Source organism: Typopeltis vanoorti, chromosome 6 (assembly GCF_054136105.1).
Source record: "Typopeltis vanoorti isolate ZY-2024b chromosome 6, IOZ_Tvanoo_1.0, whole genome shotgun sequence".
Classification (NCBI taxonomy): domain Eukaryota; kingdom Metazoa; phylum Arthropoda; class Arachnida; order Uropygi; family Thelyphonidae; genus Typopeltis; species Typopeltis vanoorti.
Genome location: NC_143554.1, coordinates 101331995 through 101352312, shown reverse-complemented (window position 1 = coordinate 101352312; position 20318 = coordinate 101331995). Strand labels below are relative to the sequence as shown.

At 36.1% G+C, this 20318-nt stretch overlaps 1 protein-coding gene across 2 annotated transcripts in view; it reads left to right on the top strand.

The window, feature by feature from the left end:
- The window catches only part of LOC150105757 (TNF receptor-associated factor family protein DDB_G0272098-like), a 176145-nt gene extending 160927 nt beyond the window's left edge, over positions 1–15218 (top strand). For both annotated transcript variants that reach the window (XM_090394342.1, XM_090394341.1), the window contains exon 9: positions 14850–15218. In XM_090394342.1, the coding sequence (XP_090250468.1) occupies positions 14850–15167 (318 nt within the window). In that variant the 3' untranslated portion in view covers positions 15168–15218. The remainder of the gene's footprint in view (positions 1–14849) is intronic.
- Positions 15219–20318: the final 5100 nt, after the last annotated feature.

Genomic DNA, 20318 nt, shown 5'->3' with positions numbered 1-20318 from the left:
CCAACTTATTGTGGTCATTTATCAAACTCTTTTACAAAGTCCAAGAATATCACTGTATATGATTTTCCCTTATCTAGCACACTCATTACCTTATCATAAAATGCAAGTAAATTGCAAAAACAAGACCTACCCTTGATAAATCCATGCTGACCATCATCATAAAGAATTCCATGTCAATCCTGTGTTGTATTCCTAACCAATCTCTTTAAAACCTTGACTATAACTGCAGTTATACAGACTGGACTATAATTCAAAACTTCTGTCCTAGAACCATGCTTGTGGAGAATGGTACTATTTTGCCTTCTTTCCACTCCTTAAGAATACGTGGTGATATATCATCCATTCCCACAGCCTTATTAACATCTAACCCAATCAACATCTGATACATGTCTCATTCTTTCACTTCCAATTCTTCTAATACTGGCCTCCCCATCTATATATTGCACTGTATCATTTATACCAGTATGATGTACACTGATAAAGTGCATGTTCAATAATTCTACTATATCGTTTGCAACTGTTATTCTGCTGCCATGACTATCAACCAGTGTCAAGCTGCCATAATTATTCTTTCTCTTGCTTGCCATATAGTGGAAAAATTCCCTTGAGTTAACCTTGGCCTGACTAGCCAGTCTCCTCTCATACTGCATCTTTTCTTTCTTTACTATACTTATCACCTTCCTGCCCTGCACTTTGTACTCTTTGCAGATCCAATCATCAGTACCTGTCTTGTATTTTCCATAGCATTTTCTTTTCCAATACAGCTTGCTTGATTGCACTGTTCATCCTTTTGACTACTACTCTTTACTCATTTAACCCTTTGGTAAGCAGTTATACATTGCTTGTGTGAGTACTGCCTTGTGAATTTCCATGTTGTCAACAACTTTTCTGCTAAGCTCATCTACCCAATGTACTGATGCTAACTGACTACACAGCTTACTATAATCAGCCACTTTATACTTCCACATATATCCATTTTGGTAGTCAACTTTCTTGTTTCAACACTTCCCAAACAAGTACCTCATGATCACTCTCACTTACCAGCAGCATTGTCAACAACTCATTGACAACTACATCTTGTGAAGTTATCACCAAATCCAAAACGTTAAAGCATCTAGTTGCTTCAATCACATGCTGCTTAAGATATTTATCTCTTAGAAATTTAGCATACTCACTCTCCTTGTTCCCATACTCTATCTCTTCCTTCTATTTTATATTCTTGTAATTAAAATTTTCCATCAGGATCACTGTCTTTCTACATGTCCTACCAATTTGTCTAAACATTCTGCAATCAGTATTTTCTACATTCCCTGGCCTATAACAGTCTATCAGATATACTAGCTTGTTAATTTCAACTTCATATCATACAGATTCAAAATCTGTATATGCAATTATCAATTTCCCCATTTTGTGGACACAATTCCTCTGCAATCATTAACCCCCCCCTCTTCTTTTTACATTTCTATCTTTCTGTAAAATTATATATCTTTCTCTTTCTATTCCCAACATCACATCCTCCTCAGACAACCAAGTTTCACTTATGCCAATTATCTTTGGGCATATTGACCCAATCAATCAACAAACTCAGTCCTCTTGTTTCAAATACTCCTCCTCCTCCTTACATTTGTGTACAAACATATCCATCCCTATGTCTTTGAGGCCATTATACCAGCACCAACATTCTTTATTCTAGCTGCTATACCACACCTCATATGGATATATTGAGTGAAAAACTCATTAATGATGATTACATTTTTGTCATATGATAAAGTAATCTAAAAATATATTTGTATGTGTTCACCTTTAGTTCTGCTGTTATATCTTAGTGTTATTGGAACTGCCATGTGGTGAAGCGGTAGCATAATAAAGGAGACTTAATGTAGTTATATGTAGTAAAGTTGCTTATCGTTTATTGTAATCCTTAAGGAATAACATAGAAATGATGTATAATATTGTATTTTTTTATAGTATAGTAGTGTTCACATGTCACACTATTACTGTATAACGTACAAGCACTGTAGTAACTGCAGCCATTTTTGTCATTTGAATTTCGCTTTGAATCTCAATAACAGGCATGCATATTATTTGTTGTTTTTTATACCAGTTGTCGCTGGGTAACAAGAATGCTAGCTAAGTAAAGAAGAGGGAAGGAGAGCCAGAACTAAGTTCTGGCTCTCGAGATTACAGAACTAATTTCTGTAATCTCAGCCAAGTTTTTAATATGCATTTTATTTATTTATTTTTTTTTTTTTACATTTTATATTTTTATATGCATATGCAACTTATCCAAGGAGGAACTATGAAGTTAATGTTGAAGGACAGTATAATATGTTGAATCTTCGTATATTAAGGAAATTGTTATGTAATTAATGAGAAACAAGTAGTAAATCTGTAGTAAAGTTCCTTTTATTGGAAGTGCATTTGGAACTGCTCAATTGTATATTATCTGATTGATTATTCTAAATGCCTACCTCAGCAAAAATGAGAGAAAAATGTGCTTAAGGGAACTTGCTTACTGAAAGAAGACATATGCAGGTATTTAGTTAAGTGAGGCCTTTTAACTTTGAATGTATTGATGAGGGTGATGTCTGAAAAGTTCTCGGCCTCGACCATAGATGGCAACACTATGGGCAAGATTTTTTTTTTTTAAGTTACTACATCTGTCATAAGCATCCATGTCAAATTGCAAGTTATTTTATCAAGTAGTTTATTTTATAGCTGTCTGAAGCAAAAGTGAAGAACATAGTTAATGTTGTATCCCTTGAAATGGATAAAATTGAGTACTGTGTGGTTATAAAATTCTTTGTAAAAGAAGGTTTAACACCAAAAGAAATTCATTCGAAGTTCAAAAAGGTTTATGGGCACTCTTCTCCTTCATTTTCAACAATTAAGAAATGGGCTGCCGAGTTTAAACGTGGCTGTATCAGCTTTGAAGATTAATCCACATGAAGGGCGTGGGCAAGGAAGTCGGTTCCAAAAAGTATAACAACACCAGAAATCATTGATCAAGTGCATGATATGGTATTGGATGACTGGCGAGTGATATTGCTGAGACTACAGGCATTTCAAAAGAACATGTAGGATATATTTTGCATGAAGAATTGCAAATGAAAAAGCTTTGTGCAAGATGGGTGCCGTGCTTGCTCACAGCAGATCAAAAACGCACTCACGTGAAAATCTCTGAACAGTGCTTGGAGTGTTTTAACAAGAATAAAACTAATTTGTTGTGTCTATTTATTACTATGGATGAGACTTGGATTCACCATTACACACCAGAATCCAAACAGCAGTCAAAACAGTGGACAGAAGCCAGTTGTTCAGCACCAAAGAAGACAAAGTCTGTTCTATCAACAGGAAAGGTCATGGCATTGATGTTTTGAGATGCTAAAGGCATTTTGTTTATTATCTTGAAAAGGGTAAAACGATAACCAGGGAATATTATTCCAATCTTTTAACCAGACTAGATGAAAAAAATTCATGAGAAAAGACCTGGTTTGCAGAAGAAAAAGATCATCTTTCATCAGGACAATGCACCTGCCCACAAAGGTGTTTTGGCAATGGGAAAATTAAGGGATCTGCACTATGAATTATTGGAACATCCACCCTATTCCCCAGATTTGGCTCCCTCTGACTTCTATCTCTTCCCAAAGGTAAAACTCTTCCTCGTTGGTCAGCATTTTTCTTCAAATCAAGAGGTGATTGCAGCTGTAGAGGGGTATTTTGCAGATCTTACTGAGAACCACTACAGGGACTAGATAATGGCACTGGAGTATCGCTGGAATAAATGTATTAATCTTAAGGGAGATTGAAAAATAAAACTAATTTTGAAATTATAAATTTTGTTTTTTCATTGTTAGGCCAAGAACATTTTAGACTACCCTCATATTCTAAGGAATTTGAGAGAAAGGCAGAATGAATAAGTAAAAACGATGAAATAAATGCTGTGTTTAGTTTGTTTTGTAAAGTAGTTATTATTTCCTTAAAATTGAATTTAGCTGAGAAAGAATTCAATTCTCTTGGAACTCATAGAGTAATTCTAGAGGTGCTAAAGGATCAAAGCTCTATAACTGAGAGGGGATCTCCACATAGCCTTTAAAGGAATGTGGAGAACCGACCAGGGCTTCTGACCTACTGTCCAATCCTCAACTTCTCATGGTGCACCCTGTTGGGTATATATCTGGAAACTTAACGGATAGGTATGGGCTTGCAATTTGGGATTTAGCTGACCAAGTTGTATTCTTATTGGATTAAACCAAAATACAAAATGATGGTACAACATGACAAAATTTCATACCGGCTGGGACGTCACCCAGTTAAACAAGGAACCCCCCCCCCTTTCCCATTGTTTTTGCCAGGGAACCAGGGCAAACAGTGAAAAGTCAGCTACTGGAACAAATCTGAAAACACACCACAACTCAACATTATCAGAGTTAAAGATTGGTACTATCAACATAAGAAGCCTGAATGGCAAAGAAAGGGAGCTAGTTGAGGAATTAGATAAGTACCAGATCAACATAATAGGGGTGACTGAAACAAAAAAGACAAAAACTGGTGAGATCTTTCTGAGCAATAAATACAAAATGTTATATTCAGCAATGACAATCAAGGAAAAGAAGGAGTAGCCATAGTATTCAACACAAAATATGAGGCTAATCTTCTCGAATGGCAGGCGGTCTCGAGTAGAGTGATGTGGGCAAATATCAGAATGGGGAATTGGACAATGAGACTTATTTTTTCCCAATTCCCCACAGAAGGTTCTGCTAAGGTAGAAGTGGAGGAATTTTTTGAGGCTTTAGAGAAAACAACTGAAACAATGAAAAAGGAAAAGTTGGCCTTGTTGGTAATCTAAAGAGCAGAGTACGAAATGATTGTCAGACATACAAAAATATTTGGGGAAAATTTGGAGAAAAGAGCAAAGCTAATAATAATGGCAAATACTTGTTGGATTTCTGGTTATTACTAACACCATGTTCCAACATAAAAATGTGCACAAATTCACTCGGAGAGAAGAGAAAAAGAATAAGAAAAGTCACATTGACACTATTATTTTTGAAAGTTATTTTTCAAAAAGAAAATTCTTGCAAAAAAATATGGAGATGAAATTGAAAAGTTTTTAAGGAAGCTGTTATCAGAGGAACAAGATTTATCAGTAGATTTTAGAGGATGTAAGACAGGTGAAAGCAGTATCTGCATCAACTCAAGATTTCTGCATTGATATTAGTAATCCAGAAGATACCTCAGTTTCATCTTGGCAAACCTCACTATGAAAGAAAAATAATGGTTCTCTTCAAACTGACTATGTTATTGTTGATAGTGATGTTTTCTCCCTGGTGCAGGACACCAGAGTGTACAGAGGATTTGAAATTGAAAGTGATCACTATGTAGTCTTGAGCAGGATAAAATTGAATTTCATATTGAAAAGAATAACATCTAAGAAAGTTTTAAAGCAAATTAAAGTTGAGCAGCTCTCAGATGTGAACTGTAGACTAAAATACACAAACATTATTGAAGAAAAAATGAAAGAGTTTGAGAACATGAACCAAACCTTGGAGATTCAGTAGCAAGCCTAGAAGAAAACCTTGATTGATTCAGCCAGAGAGGCATGTGGTGAGGTTGTCTGCAAGGATAACAAAATCAGAACTCCATGGTGGACAAGGGAAGTTAAAGAGGCAGTGAAGGAGAAGAAGAAAGCATGTCAAAAGTTCTTGGCAAATAAGTCTGCTTGTGCTCCTAGAGAATATGGAGACAAATGTAAGAATGCTAAAAACTGTATAAAACTGGGTAAACAAAAGTCAGGGGAGGACGTTGGCAAGAACATAGAAAATAAATATCAAGAAGGTGGCAAAATATTCTGGAGTTTGTTGAAGAAGCTTAGAAATGGAGGAAAGAGTGCTGTGAAAGGACTTAGAGATGATAAAGGTGACATGAAAATGTGAGAAAAGATATCCTTGAAGTGTGGAGTAATTACTTCGAAAAATTGCTAAATGAAACAAGCAATTATAGCACAGTGGTAAAAAAACACTCAACAGGCATACAGTCAGGAATACATATCCATACTTTAAGTAGAAAAAGCTATCAAAGGCTTGAAATGTGGAAAGGCAGCAGGAGTAGATGATATTCAACCAGAAATGCTGAAGTATGGTGGTATTAAGTATAAGTCTCATAGTGGTTGCACTGCATAGTTCAGAAGTCCTGGACAGAGGGACGAATTCCCGATGATTGGGGTAGAGCGCTCATAGTACCCATATATAAAAAGGGAAAAAAACTTAATGTGAAAATTACAGAGTGTTCCTGGTAAGATTTATGCACGTATACTTAAGAAACGGTTGAGAAGAATTGTGAAAGAAAAGCTTGGTGAAAAACGAACTGGATTCAGGCCAAATACAGGCTGTCAGGATCAGATCTTCACTTTACGACAAATAGTTGAAAAATCATGGGAATATAACAAAGATCTGTATTTAAGTTTTGTCGATCTGGAAAACGCACATGACAAGGTGCCAAGAGAGAAGCTATTCAATACACTACAGTTATATAGTGTCAATGGTGCATTATATCAAGCAATACTTAGTCTCTATATAAGTTGTAAGTTATCAGTTAGAATTGAAGGAAGTACAGGAAGATAGTTTAATATTAAATCTGGTGTCAGATAAGGATGTACATTATCCCCTCTGTTATTCATTATGGATCACATTATGAAAGAAAATGGTATTAAACCTGATATCAAAATTGGAGATGTTAATGTCAGCTCTTTGCTTTATGCAGATGATGTTATACTTCTAAATAAATCTGCTATAAGTCTGCAAGATTTTCTGACTGAATTGAATAACTGTTGTAATAGATATGGTATGAAGGTCAGCAATAAAAAGACAAAGACAATGAAAATAGGCAGAATCGTTGAAACTATCACTTGCGTTGTGAACGGAGAACCTGTGGAACAAGTAAAACATTTCGGCTACTTAGGCACGATTTTTAGTGAAGATGGTAAATTAAATATGGAAATAGACAACAGAAATAACAAAGCTAGTACGATAGGAAGTCAACTGAATAATTTCATATGGAATAAGAGAGAAATTAGTCAAACACTAAATTAGCTTCATGCAAGACAGTGTTCAAACCAATTTTAACTTATGAGAGCTGGGTCAGAAGTAAAACCATTTACCAAAGAATAGAGACCGCAGATATGAGAGTCCTGAGAAAGATTAGAGACATGAGCAGATGGCATCAATAGCAATATCATATTAAAAACGAGGATATTAGGAAAGAACTTGACATTGTCAGCATGCAGGGATGCATTAGCAGAGCTAATCTCAGATGGTATGGTCACTTAAATAGAATGGGAGAGGAAAGATTAGCAAAACAAGTGTTCTCTGCCAGGTTGGCAGGAAAACGACCCAGAGGAAGACCAAGATATAGGTGGATTGATACAGTACAAAGTGCCTTAGACAATAGAAATATAAGATCTGATAATGTTGGAGTCTTGACAAGTAACAGACTGATTTGCAGGAAAATTGTAGATAGGAAGTTAGTAATGATGTAAATTTTTCATGTAGTACTATCATATCCTGTACACCCCTTGAGGGTACATGGCAGGAATTTGTTGATGATGATGAGTAATTGTAGAATGTCCATTTAATTATTTGTATGTATTAAAAAGTTAGATATATAGAATAGTAGTAATTAATTTACTAATTATAATTCTATAGAGTAAAGGAATGCCATATCTCCTTAGAGAGAGAAAATGAATTACTTGGCATACATAATTTGTATCTGTTGTACAGTATATATTGATATATTTACAGTAAATATTTTATCATTTTTATAATTGAGCTTCATTCTTTGAACGCACAACATGCTCATTTTGAAGTTAGTGCATCATCACAGATATTAATCTGAAACATTCTAATCAACTAAAATAAAATTATATATAATACATTGGTATCTTACTCCACAAGTGACTTGAATATATAGGGAGTGTATAACATGTAGCAATTAAGCTTCAAATATTACAATCCTTCCATACTCATTCTTCCTCTTAATTGCTGCATAACAAAAGAACTCTTTGGCCTGATTGGCTAGTTTCTTCTTATAATCAGATTTTGCATTCCTTACCATGCAGGTCATCTTTTTCCTTGTATATCCTACACAACAATTTGCAGCTCATGCTTATTGATACTACTCATCCATCTAACTCCTCCTGATTAACCCTACTGACCTTGGGTATATGGTCTGATAACTTCCAGATGCACTTTAACTATCTCCTATCCTTCTGCAGTTATGTGCCATGGGACACCTCCAGGATTCCTCCTAAGCTTGTGATAATCACTTGCTTTGTAGTTCCACATATCCCTTCTTGATAAAATATTCCAAGTCAAGACTACATGGTTGCTCTGCCTAGTCGTAGGCAACGTTGACCACCTTGGTTATGATAGCTCTTCTGATCCTGTAACCAGATCAAGTACGCTCATACTCTGAGTCCCCTCTATCACATACTGCCTCAAGTAATTATCTCTCAGTAGGTGTATAAATTCCATTTCCTTCCTGCCTTGTGATCCTTCTTCTTTCCAATCTGCATTTCCATGGTTGAAGTCTCCTAATAATAATTACTCAACCTGCACTTGTACTAATTTGCTGATGCATGTCTTCCTGATCATCCCTACAACCCTTTGGCCTATGGCAGCAACCAGTTGTATATTTTGTGTTATTGGCCTCAATCTCACACCATACTACTTTAACAGAACAACCACCCTCCTGTCTATCTCCTTTTCTTTTTGTCTGCAGTTCACCTGCTGTCATCAGCAGTAATTCCTCCCTCATACCATTTTCTCTCTCCTCCCTGAAAATACTAAATCCTTGACATTCTATCTCTGTGACTGCATTATCTACTGTTAGCCAAATCTCAGTAATGCTTATAACGTTTTGTGAGGTTGCACTAACCAATGCAAAAAAACTGCTCCCTCTTGTTCTTGATACTTCTGGCATTAGTATATAGAAATTGTAGCATCACTTTAGGCTTCCGTCTAGCTTTACTTCCTGAATTGGCTGTTCTATTTAATGTTGTTTCTTCAGAAACTAAATTCTACATTTGTTGGTCATTCTCACATCACTTGCCTCATGAGTGCCTATACCACCCTCTCTCTCTCTTTTCCAGCATCCACCCTAATTGCTTAAGTTTCTCTGACATTGCAGACTTGGTGAACAAAGCTCTCTCTAGACATCTGACACCACCAAAACCATTTAAGTGCAGACTGTCAGCATTATATAAATCCTTCTTTCTGTCAAACTCAGACCATAAGTCCACAAACCCTACATCATTCTTTCTGCACAACTTGTATGTTGATTTGTTTTGCATTCATCGCCTGCTTCTTCAGTTTACCTCTATCATAGCATGGCAGGATTTGTGCAGTCTTCACTTTGTTTCATCTAATAACTTCTTCACATTATTATTATTACTACTTTATTCACATAATTGATACACAGTCAAAACAAGTTATCATTTAAACAACAATTTGACCGGTGATGCAGAACAATTCAGATTCCACCCAAGAATCTAAGAATAATCTGTCAGGTAGCATCACAAAATATGGACAAGTATTGCTATTTTTTGTAGATCATATGGTGTCACTTTGTTGATGTTTAATTGCTGTAAATAATAATTATTATTATTATCCGAAACCTCCAGGGAGTCAAGGACTCATCGAGGGAGGCTGTAAATCACCCAAGCCAGCTGTCATACCTCCCCTTAAATTCATTTACAATAGATGTACTCGCCATCCCTAAGGACAAATTATTCCACTCACTCACTACTCTCTGGGAGAAAAAAAACCTGACTCTTACCCCTTTCTTGACTGTGAGCAAACTTAACTTTCATGGATGCCCCCGTGTTCTCTCTCTCTCTCCACCTTCCATATAACAAAAAATTTCATCAGTTGATATCCTATAACACCCATTCAAAAGTTTATAGACCTCTATCATATCACCCTCTTTCTCCTGTTAACCAGAGTCTGCAATCCACATACTCATAATCTGTCCTCATAATCTAAATCCCATAATCTGGATAAAATCTTTGTAACTCTTCTTTGCACCCTATCCACAGCTTCTTTATTCCCTTGGAACCTGGGAGACCAAAACTGTGCACAATAATCCAGATGTGGTCTTATCAAAGCCTTTAAAGAGGCAAAATGACTTCCTTATCCTTACATGTCAAGGTTTGCTTCAACAACACAATTCTCCTCTGAATTGTATTTGCATCTTTTGCTGTGTGACCTATGAACTTTAAATTCCTATCCACCAATATGTCAAGATCCCTTGCCTCTTCAGTTTCTTGTAGCATAACCCACTAATATAATATGCTGCTGGAACTCTAATCATGCCAAAGTGCATAACTTTACACTTACTAACATTAAACTGATGGCCATTTTCGTTTCCCCACATTTCCAGTCATTGAAATCATTTTGTAATTGATGAATATCAGTTGCATTCCTGATTTCCCTGCCTATCTTCACATCATGAGATGTGCAAACAATTGCGCATCTCATGTTAGATCCTGCCTGATATCATTAATGTACAGATTGAACAATAATGACCCAAAGACTGAACCCTGAAGTACACCACTGGTCACTTTAAATCTGGCAGATTCACAACCATTGTATATCACTTTTTGATATCTGTCTGTCAACTATCCCCTGATCCAAGTCAAGAGTTTATATCCCAATCCCATATTCTTCAGTTTATGCAACAGCCTTTCGTGTGTAGTATCCTATCAAATGCCTTAGAAAAATCCAACATTATCATAGCGTATCCATTCTCTTTATCCAGCTCGGCTGTAATTGTTATAAAATGTGAGGAAATTGCTAAAACTTGACATTCTTTTAGTAAATCCATGCTGTTCTTTGCAGAGTATAGAATGATTGTCTAACCATTTCTGTATGCAACTTCTCTAAAATCTTCACTACCACACCAGAGATACTGATAGGTTGATAGTAAGACACATCAGTTTCTGCACCACCCTTGTACAATGGAACTATCATACATTCCTTACATTTCTGTGGTATCATTCCTGAGCTGAGACTCAAGTTATACAAACATATGAAAGGTGTAGCCAATTCGGCTGAACATTCCTTTAGACAATGAGCTGATATTCCATCTGTCCCTATTAGACAAATTCTTATCTGGGTTATTCAACAGCTCTTCCTCATTTTCATGAACCTCTAACTCTTCATCCAATGTAGCAGTAGCACTGTGCACCATGCTACATACACCTGGTTGATATATCTTAGCAAAGTGAGCACTAGCACTCATTAACTTAACATTCTCATTAGCTTCTGACACTCAAATACTATCTGCATTCAATAAAGTTATTCTTCCACATTCCTTCTTTCATTTGCTTGCAGCATAACGATAAAATTCTTTTGGATTGCCTTTAGCTTGCATGGCCAGTTTGTTTTCATACTCTGATTTAGCTTTCCTCACAAAACTCATTACCTTTCTGGCTTTGAGCTTTATATATTTCATAACTCTTCCCACTCTTATTCTCAAGATATTCTTTCCACATTATCTTCTTGTGGATCTCTTCCTTAATAAGGTTGCACATCCATTTCACTCCCAACCTATTTATTCTTCAAACACTCGGATATATTCAGATACTGTCTTATTTAAGCACTTTTTCAAAGATTCCCATGCATTGCTGACATTTTTCCCATTCGGTAACTGATACCATAGGACCAAAGATAGTGTTCTCCTAAGTTGTTCATAATTTCCAGCTTTGCAGTTCAGCATGTAACCTGTTTTAATCGGAGCATCAATACAGTTAGATACTTCCCAAGGTCACCAATTGGTGGCAAAATAGCCATGTTCTTGACAGAGACCCATTCTGATGCTATGAGAAAATCCAACACTCTTTCACCTAGAGTTCTTTCTTAGCATGAGATTTCTCTCCTACCCAATCAATGTTTGGAAAATTAGTCACCCAAAATTCGTCCCCTGCAACTTATCTACCAGGTATGTAGCAACACTCCACCATATATTTCATTCTGTTAACCTCCACTTCACACCAGATAGACTCAAAACTCAGCTACATGGGACATTGTTACCATCATCATCATCATCATTGTTTTCTTGTGTTTCTACCTCAACTGGACTTAAGTCATCTGATATCATTAGTAGTACTCCTCCTCCTCCTCTCCTATCTCTTCTGTCATTCCTAAAAATAATATACCCATTACACTCAATCCAAGTTATCATATCTGATTCTGATAGCCAGATTTCACTAATGTCAACAATCTTAGGCCACATCATATTGAATAAAGCAATGAACTCAACCCCATTGTTTCTGAAGCTCCTGGTATTTGTGTACGCATAACAAATTACCACCTAGCTTATTCTTATAAATTAATTATGCAATCTATTTGATCTTGTTCTAGAATTTTTTCTTTTCACTTCTCGCATACATAACCATGTTTGAAAACATTCATATCTTTATCGCATTTGCATACCATAGCTGAACTTGCACACATTTTTCCCATTCCTCCCTCGATGATGTAGTTTCCCTGACTGTCTGCATTAGGTCACATACCAAGAAGTAATTTCTCCAGGCTTAGTTCCTTCAACTTATCTAAGAATAACATGACTCATATTAACTTTTGTACTAGAAAAACAGTTTTTATTATATCTGCATTAAATACACTGCTTGGATAGAAGCTAGCGGACACTCTCATGAGTAAGGTGCATCATGCAATGTAACAAGTCGTGTTTGTAGCCAGTATAAATTGGAGGAATATGATGCCCCAAGTCACTGCAACTGTGTAATCATAGTTGCAGTGACTTGGATGAAGTGGCTGTGAAAAGAGAACTGACAGAGTTTGAAAGAGACATGATAGGATTCTGTGTTGCAGGCCTATTTGTTCAGCAAATTGTTAACAAATTGGACCATCCCAGATCAACAGTCAATTATACCATACTGAAATGGAATTGTAGAATCAACTGCAAGTATTACTTGCAGTGGACGATTCACTACACTCAGTGAATGTGACCATGTGCTACGAAGGATAATATGTAAAAACCACCATTCATTGACCAACATGTTGAATGTGGGGTTCTAGGCATCAACTGGAACATGAATCTGCACAAAAACATTCATAACCAAGCCTCACAACATGGGTTTCCCATAGTAGGACTGCAGCATGCAAACCCCACATTACCCAAACCAACATGCAACATAGTCTTCAGTGGTGCAAAAAGCATGTATGGTGGAACATGGAGGCTTGGAAACCTGTGTTGTGGAGTGACGAATCACGCTACACCCTCTACTGAGTGTGGTGGTTGTCTGGTGAATGTCTCTTACCACAGTGCGTAACCCAAAATATTAGTATTAGTATAAAGGAAGAATTCAGAATAAAAACAAAAAACTGATTCACTATACACACACTGCTCAAAAAGAAACCAAACTTTTTGAAAATAGAAGAAACAAGTGGTACCATCTGTTGTATCTTTTTGTCGTCGAAAGCAGCAACCTTCATTAGTGGTGTGTAAACTGTTTGACATTTGTTTTATTAGAAGCTGAGTTATAGTGCCAAGAGTGACAGCGTGTTTTGACGAATGGTCGGAAAATGAGTTTCAAACAGAGAGCTGCGATTGACTTTTGTGTTAAACTTGGTAAAAGTTTAACCGAAATGCATCAGATACTTCAAAAAGCATGCAGTGATAAATGCTTATCCTGTACTTACAAGTGGTTTAATGATTTCAAAGTGGTCGTGAGACGCTTGAAGATGACAAAAAGCTGGGCCGTCCAAAAACTGGACTGAGCAAAGTTAATTTCCAAAAAGTGCGTGATTTCATCAAAGAAAACCCGAAATCGTCCATGAGATTGATTGAAGATGAATTGGGGATTCCAAAATCAACTGCGCACAATATTTTGACTGGGAGTTTGGACCTTCGTAAATTGAATTCGCGATTTGTTCCCCACAAGTTGACTGAAAACCAAAAAATGTATTGAATTGAACACTGCAAGGACCTCCATTAAAACCGCTCGTAAGGACTCAAACTTCTTTGAAACGATCGTTACTGGTGACGAAATGTGGTGTTTTGAGTATGAGCCCAAAACAAAATGCCAGAGTGCTGAGTGAAGACCACCAGAAGAGAGGCATCTGAAAAAAAAAAAAAGTCGCTTGGAGAATTCAAACCTAAAGACAGTGCTGATTTATTTCTATGATTCCAAGAGTATTATCCACAAAAAATTCATTCCACCTGGCCAAATGGTCTATCAATGGTGAGTTTTATCTCGAAGTTTTGAAGCGGTTGATAGCGAGAATTCATCGCATATAGCATGAATATCATGATGCAGGCAGCTGGTCACTTTTGCACGATAATGCACCATCTCATCATTTGAACATTGTGAGACAGTTTTTGAGCAAAAACCAAATTTTTGTGTTGGATCATTCGCCATATTCACCTAATTTAGCACCCCGACTTCATTTGTCGATGAAAGGAAAGCGATACGACACCATTGAAAACATTCAAGTGGCGGTAACCACTACCCTCAACAGTATCCCAAAAACCGATATAAAAAAACTCATTTAACAAATTAATTGACTGTGCCAAACGCTGTATCAAAGTGAGGGAGAGTATATTGATTGAAATAGATTTAAATAATTATAATTGGCCTGTGTTTTATTTTCTATCAAAAGTTCGGTTTCTTTTCTGACAGAGGGTGTACAACAAAATTCACTGTACAGTGGTGGTGGTCTGGAACTTAACATGTCATATGACTGGGGTATGCCTGTATATATCTAATGCATATTTATTTACATATCTGTATATATGTGTTTACATATACATATTTGCTTTATTTTTAGGAAAAAGGACTCCTACTAAACAAAACATCTGCTAATAAGCCAGTGTTAACTGGTGATACAAAGAAGCAAAAGTTAATCGGTCCCCAGCTCCGTGTTTTGCTGCATGCTTATCAGTGTCGACAACTTCAAAGAGCATCAAATACTGGTACACGTTGGTGTTCTGTTCCTCTGTGTAGAAGAATGAAAAATGTTCTGAACCACATGACTTCCTGCCATGCTGGAAAAGAATGTCCTGTTCCACATTGTGCATCTTCTCGAGAAATTTTGTCCCATTGGAATAATTGTTCTCTCGCAGATTGTTCAGTTTGTAACTCATGACACAGGTCCATTTTAAGCATCAGAGAACTTAGTAAACTATTTTTTATGTAATAGTTTCATGTAACTTAAATTTCATTACTCTAAAATTCATGATAACAGTAAAAGATTTGAATTAGTGCACATCAGCCAGCTGAATCTCTAGAGAGAGGAATGCATTTCCTGAAGAATAGAAATCCCTTGAAAGAGATAGTATAGATATCATTGAGAATGACCGAAGGTGAAATTTCATTTCACCTTCAGTTATTCTTGGTTGGCTGAGTGGATAGCAAACCTACTCTACAACTGACAGACTGCAAGATTGAATTTCACTACAAGGATGAATGTTTTGTAAATGTCTTTAGGTGGTCAGGCATAATGCTATTGTATCTTGTGAACCCTCTCACAATTAGTCTTTTGATTCTGTGGTGGCCTGGTGACAATGAACTTTGTCACTTGACATGCATCTCCTAACTTTGGCTCACCTATGTTACTAAATATACAATAGGTTTACCACTTTCATTGGTGGAATTCACATAAATTTGGTGTCAATTGTAATACCTAGAAAGTTTCAGTAGTATGAAGTGATAAGCAGTTACTTGAGAGACTACTTATTCTCTTGATATTTCTCAAAGAAAAATGTTTGTAATAGTACATTTTAATGCTATTCTTTGTTTTTCCAGGTATAAATTTTTGACTAGTATATTTCTGTATTTCATGAGTGACATATTCTTGACTCATAATCATAGAATCTTGTATTAATTTCATCACAGGTTTAGCTTGAGAAAGGCATACTATAGAGGAACTGTGAGCTCTATTTTTGGCATACCATGCCTTGAAGAAGATCATAATATGAAGTGGCAGGTAACAAAATGCCATATATTTCTTGTGACAAATATGAAAGAAGGTTTTAGGAATAGGTTACCATCTCGAACTTATATTTTTATCCCACACACGAAAGGCAGAAGAGCTTTATAGCAAACAGATGCTATGTGAGGGTGGGGGTCAGGAATGCAGTGATCTGATATTCTTATTGAATTGTTGAAGATTGCAGTCCTTTGGAATTGCTTCATGAGGGAGACTGTTCTACAGAATTAAGGTGGAAGGAATGAAAGATGACTGGGAGTAGCAAGTTTGGTGATATGCAGTTTTGACTCTAAAGAGATGCCTTGAAGAAGATCATAATATGAAGTGGCAGGTAACAAAATGCCATATATTTCTTGTGACAAATATGAAAGAAGGTTTTAGGAATAGGTTACCATCTCGAACTTATATTTTTATCCCACACACGAAAGGCAGAAGAGCTTTATAGCAAACAGATGCTATGTGAGGGTGGGGGGCAGGAATGCAGTGATCTGATATTCTTATTGAATTGTTGAAGATTGCAGTCCTTTGGAATTGCTTCATGAGGGAGACTGTTCTACAGAATTAAGGTGGAAGGAATGAAAGATGACTGGGAGTAGCAAGTTTGGTGATATGCAGTTTTGACTCTAAAGAGATGCCTTGAAGAAGATCATAATATGAAGTGGCAGGTAACAAAATGCCATATATTTCTTGTGACAAATATGAAAGAAGGTTTTAGGAATAGGTTACCATCTCGAACTTATATTTTTATCCCACACACGAAAGGCAGAAGAGCTTTATAGCAAACAGATGCTATGTGAGGGTGGGGGTCAGGAATGCAGTGATCTGATATTCTTATTGAATTGTTGAAGATTGCAGTCCTTTGGAATTGCTTCATGAGGGAGACTGTTCTACAGAATTAAGGTGGAAGGAATGAAAGATGACTGGGAGTAGCAAGTTTGGTGATATGCAGTTTTGACTCTAAAGAGATACTGAGCAGCTGTAGTACAAGTTCTTGTAGATCTAGAAGAAATCTGAGGCGTAATGGATGCTAGTTCAAATGATGGTGACTTGTTGAGAAGCTCTTGATGCCAGACCCCTATCTAAAGCCTAGGAGATGTCGAGAGCCAACAGTGCAGATTTCTCCAAACTTGTCCATGGAATGGGTCCATATGTTGAGTGACGTAGGCTAGGAAAAATCACCTGTGGATCTGGAGTGGTGAAATCCATACCCGTGATCACAAATTACATAGCAGTTCTGAAGGTGTTGAAGAAGCTGACTGTTGATGGCCTTCTCCATTACTTCAGACAAAACTGATGTAAGAGCAATAGGTCAATAGTGGATGGTAAACATTTATCTCCTTTTCTGGTATATGAGCTTTCTTATATCCATGCTAAAGAATGGATGTCAGCTGAGTACAGTTTGGCAAATAGACAAGAAAGAATAGGTTCAGGAGTACATCTCTTGAGCGCAGTGAAGGGAATTCCATCAGGACAGGCTACCTTTGTAGTATCCAACTTATTCAAAATTCTTCAGATGTCCTTCTGGCAGAAAGTCGCAGGAGATGTGAGATACAGTGTTCTAGGCAAGGAAGGGGGTAATTGCCATGATCATCTCTAACTATAGAATAACACATATGCCATAAATATTTTGTCTTCTGTATAATAAGACATCAGTACAATTATTGAACAACAATAGGAATTGAATTCAAAACTGGTTGCGCACATGCTTAAATTGGAAACTCTCTCTCTCTCTCTAGGTATACAGTTACATGTTTCTGGATTAAACTTAATGGGTTGAAATTAAAAATAATTAAATTAAATTACAATAATATAACAGATAAATTTATTTTATACAATTGAGGATAACAATTTCCCAAACTTTTGGAATAGTGAGACAGTTGTTCTGATTAAGATTAGGTCTGTGAAGTAAGGCTTCAGCACTTTCTTTATATAAACGTTCATGTTTATATATGGATCCATGTAGCAGCTTAGCGTTTTTCCATTGGATCCTGTGGTTAGCGTTTGCAATTCCATGTTGTGCAAGGCCAGATTTGTGAGGTTTGATAAGAGAGATGTGATGTTGATGTTCAGAGATGTGTTTATTTATAGATCTTCCTGTTTGTCCATGGTACTTTGTATATGCCAATTAGCATCATTGGTAAGAGCTTGTCTTTTGGAGAAGGTAGCAAGTTGTGAATTTGGTTGATGGATTTATATGTAGTAGCAAGTTGTGAATTTGGTTGATGGGTTTATAGGTAGCAGTGAGTTGAGATTTTTAGATATTACTTTAATATATGGTATAGGAGTCCTGTGGGCTTCTTCTTGACTGGGTTGATTTGTAAGAGAGTGGTTAATTATTTTTTGGGTTATTATTGGATTATATCGATTTAGTAAGGCTGTTTCTTTGATAATTTCCAGTTTTTGTTTTAGAGATTCTTCTGAAGCACAAATGTTGTATGCTCTGGATACTAAAGATTTTATGATGCCATATTTTTAAGATGGATGGTGAGCTAATGTATTATGGGTATAACGACCTGAAAAAGTTGGTTTTTCAGTAGACAGAAGTGGAAATGGATCCATCTTGTTTACATCAAGAAAGGAAATACCTTTTGGTGATTCTTTTTCTAGTGTGAATTTGATACACGGATGTAGGGTGTTGATTTTTTGTAGAAATTGGTAGTTCTGGTTATGCGTGACTCCAAACTTCAAAGACATCATCAACATACCATAGCCAAATTGTTGGTTTTTGGGTCAAATGGTCATCTCTGTAGGAATTGGAAGAGAAGAATTGTTGATCACAATAGTCCCCTTACACAATTTTCTTCAAAATCTCTGGATATCTCCTTATCTGCACTTACAGCTTCTCCTGTGATTAGAACATTATGTAGGCTATTTCTCTTTTTGAAACGCTCAAATCACCCAGCACTAACGTGGAATTCTTCTTTTCCATGATTGATAGCCCTTTTCCAGGTTACAATGAGACGGTGCTTTTTGATTTAATAACGCCAACGTATAGTGGGATCCGTTTTACAATCTTCGATCCATGTAAAAAGACATCTCTCTAATTCGATCATTATAATACTTTGATTTCAAGTGCATGCATGATGAACTTCAAGCAGCCTTACCTTTCTCTTTGTATTCAGCTGTTGATTCGCCCATTTTTGTGTTCTTGTCCTATCTTTGCTCTGGACTCACCTTGTTCATTTTGCTTTATTATTTCAAGCTTTTCTTCCAATCAGATTACATTTCGAATCATTTTCACACTTCTGTTTTTTGCTCACTAATTCTTTTATTCATGATTAGGAAAATAATTTTAAATAAAAAAGTACGGAAAAGCACCAGATATGATCAGCAAAATGTTATGACTGCTAAAGCAGATGACATAAATTTTGGCAGTAAATTTAGAACAAAGCGTACATGGAAATAGTGTAGTATGCCATTAAAAAAAAACTCTGTAAAATGTTTCAAATCAGTAACTAAATTATTTCATCCTGGTGAGTGATTTTGTAAAATAGTTAGCCATAAAATGTATAGATCAAAAATTTTTAAAATCTATAACATTTATTTTTAAGATGTATATAGGTGCACTAATCGAATTTGGGTATCAAAAAAATGATGTACTAATCGGAGGTGCATTAATCGAGGGATATATATATATATATATATATATATATATTTATTACACAGTTCCCATAATGCACAGTAAATCACAACTTAATTTTTAAAAAAATTAAAATTAAATGAAAAATAACTTGACCAGTTTACATTTAATGCAAGTTTTTTGTTATTTATTTTGAAAATTAATTATCTGTTGTTCAAGTTACTCCTTGAACAGCACATTTAATATTCAAAACTAACATCTTGAACTACTACGATGATGGAAGACTTCTGTTGAATCTGAGAACTGTAGATGGTCTACTCAGTATCAGCTAAGTGTGGCATGTGATATCGTTATGCATTGAAACGTTGCTATCATACACTTTTCCTCAGGAAACCCCCCCACACACACACACACAATTCTAAAACATTAATAAACCGACCTGAAAAACACACTTTAGACATAAATTGGTCTTAGCTTTTCTAGCTGTACTTCCAAACAACTACCACAATTTAATACAACCATCTTCCCCATGCTATTGCAGAAGTAATAATTAGGAATAAGATTGGAATAATGAGATGTTAGCACAAAGCATGTTATATTTGTATACATCCATATTGTCTTAATCATGGTCTCCCAGTTTTCTGACCATTAAGACATTCACAGTTAACAAATCAATAGAGTTAACTGAATGTGCTGTGTAATTATGCATTCAGTTACATGTACAATCC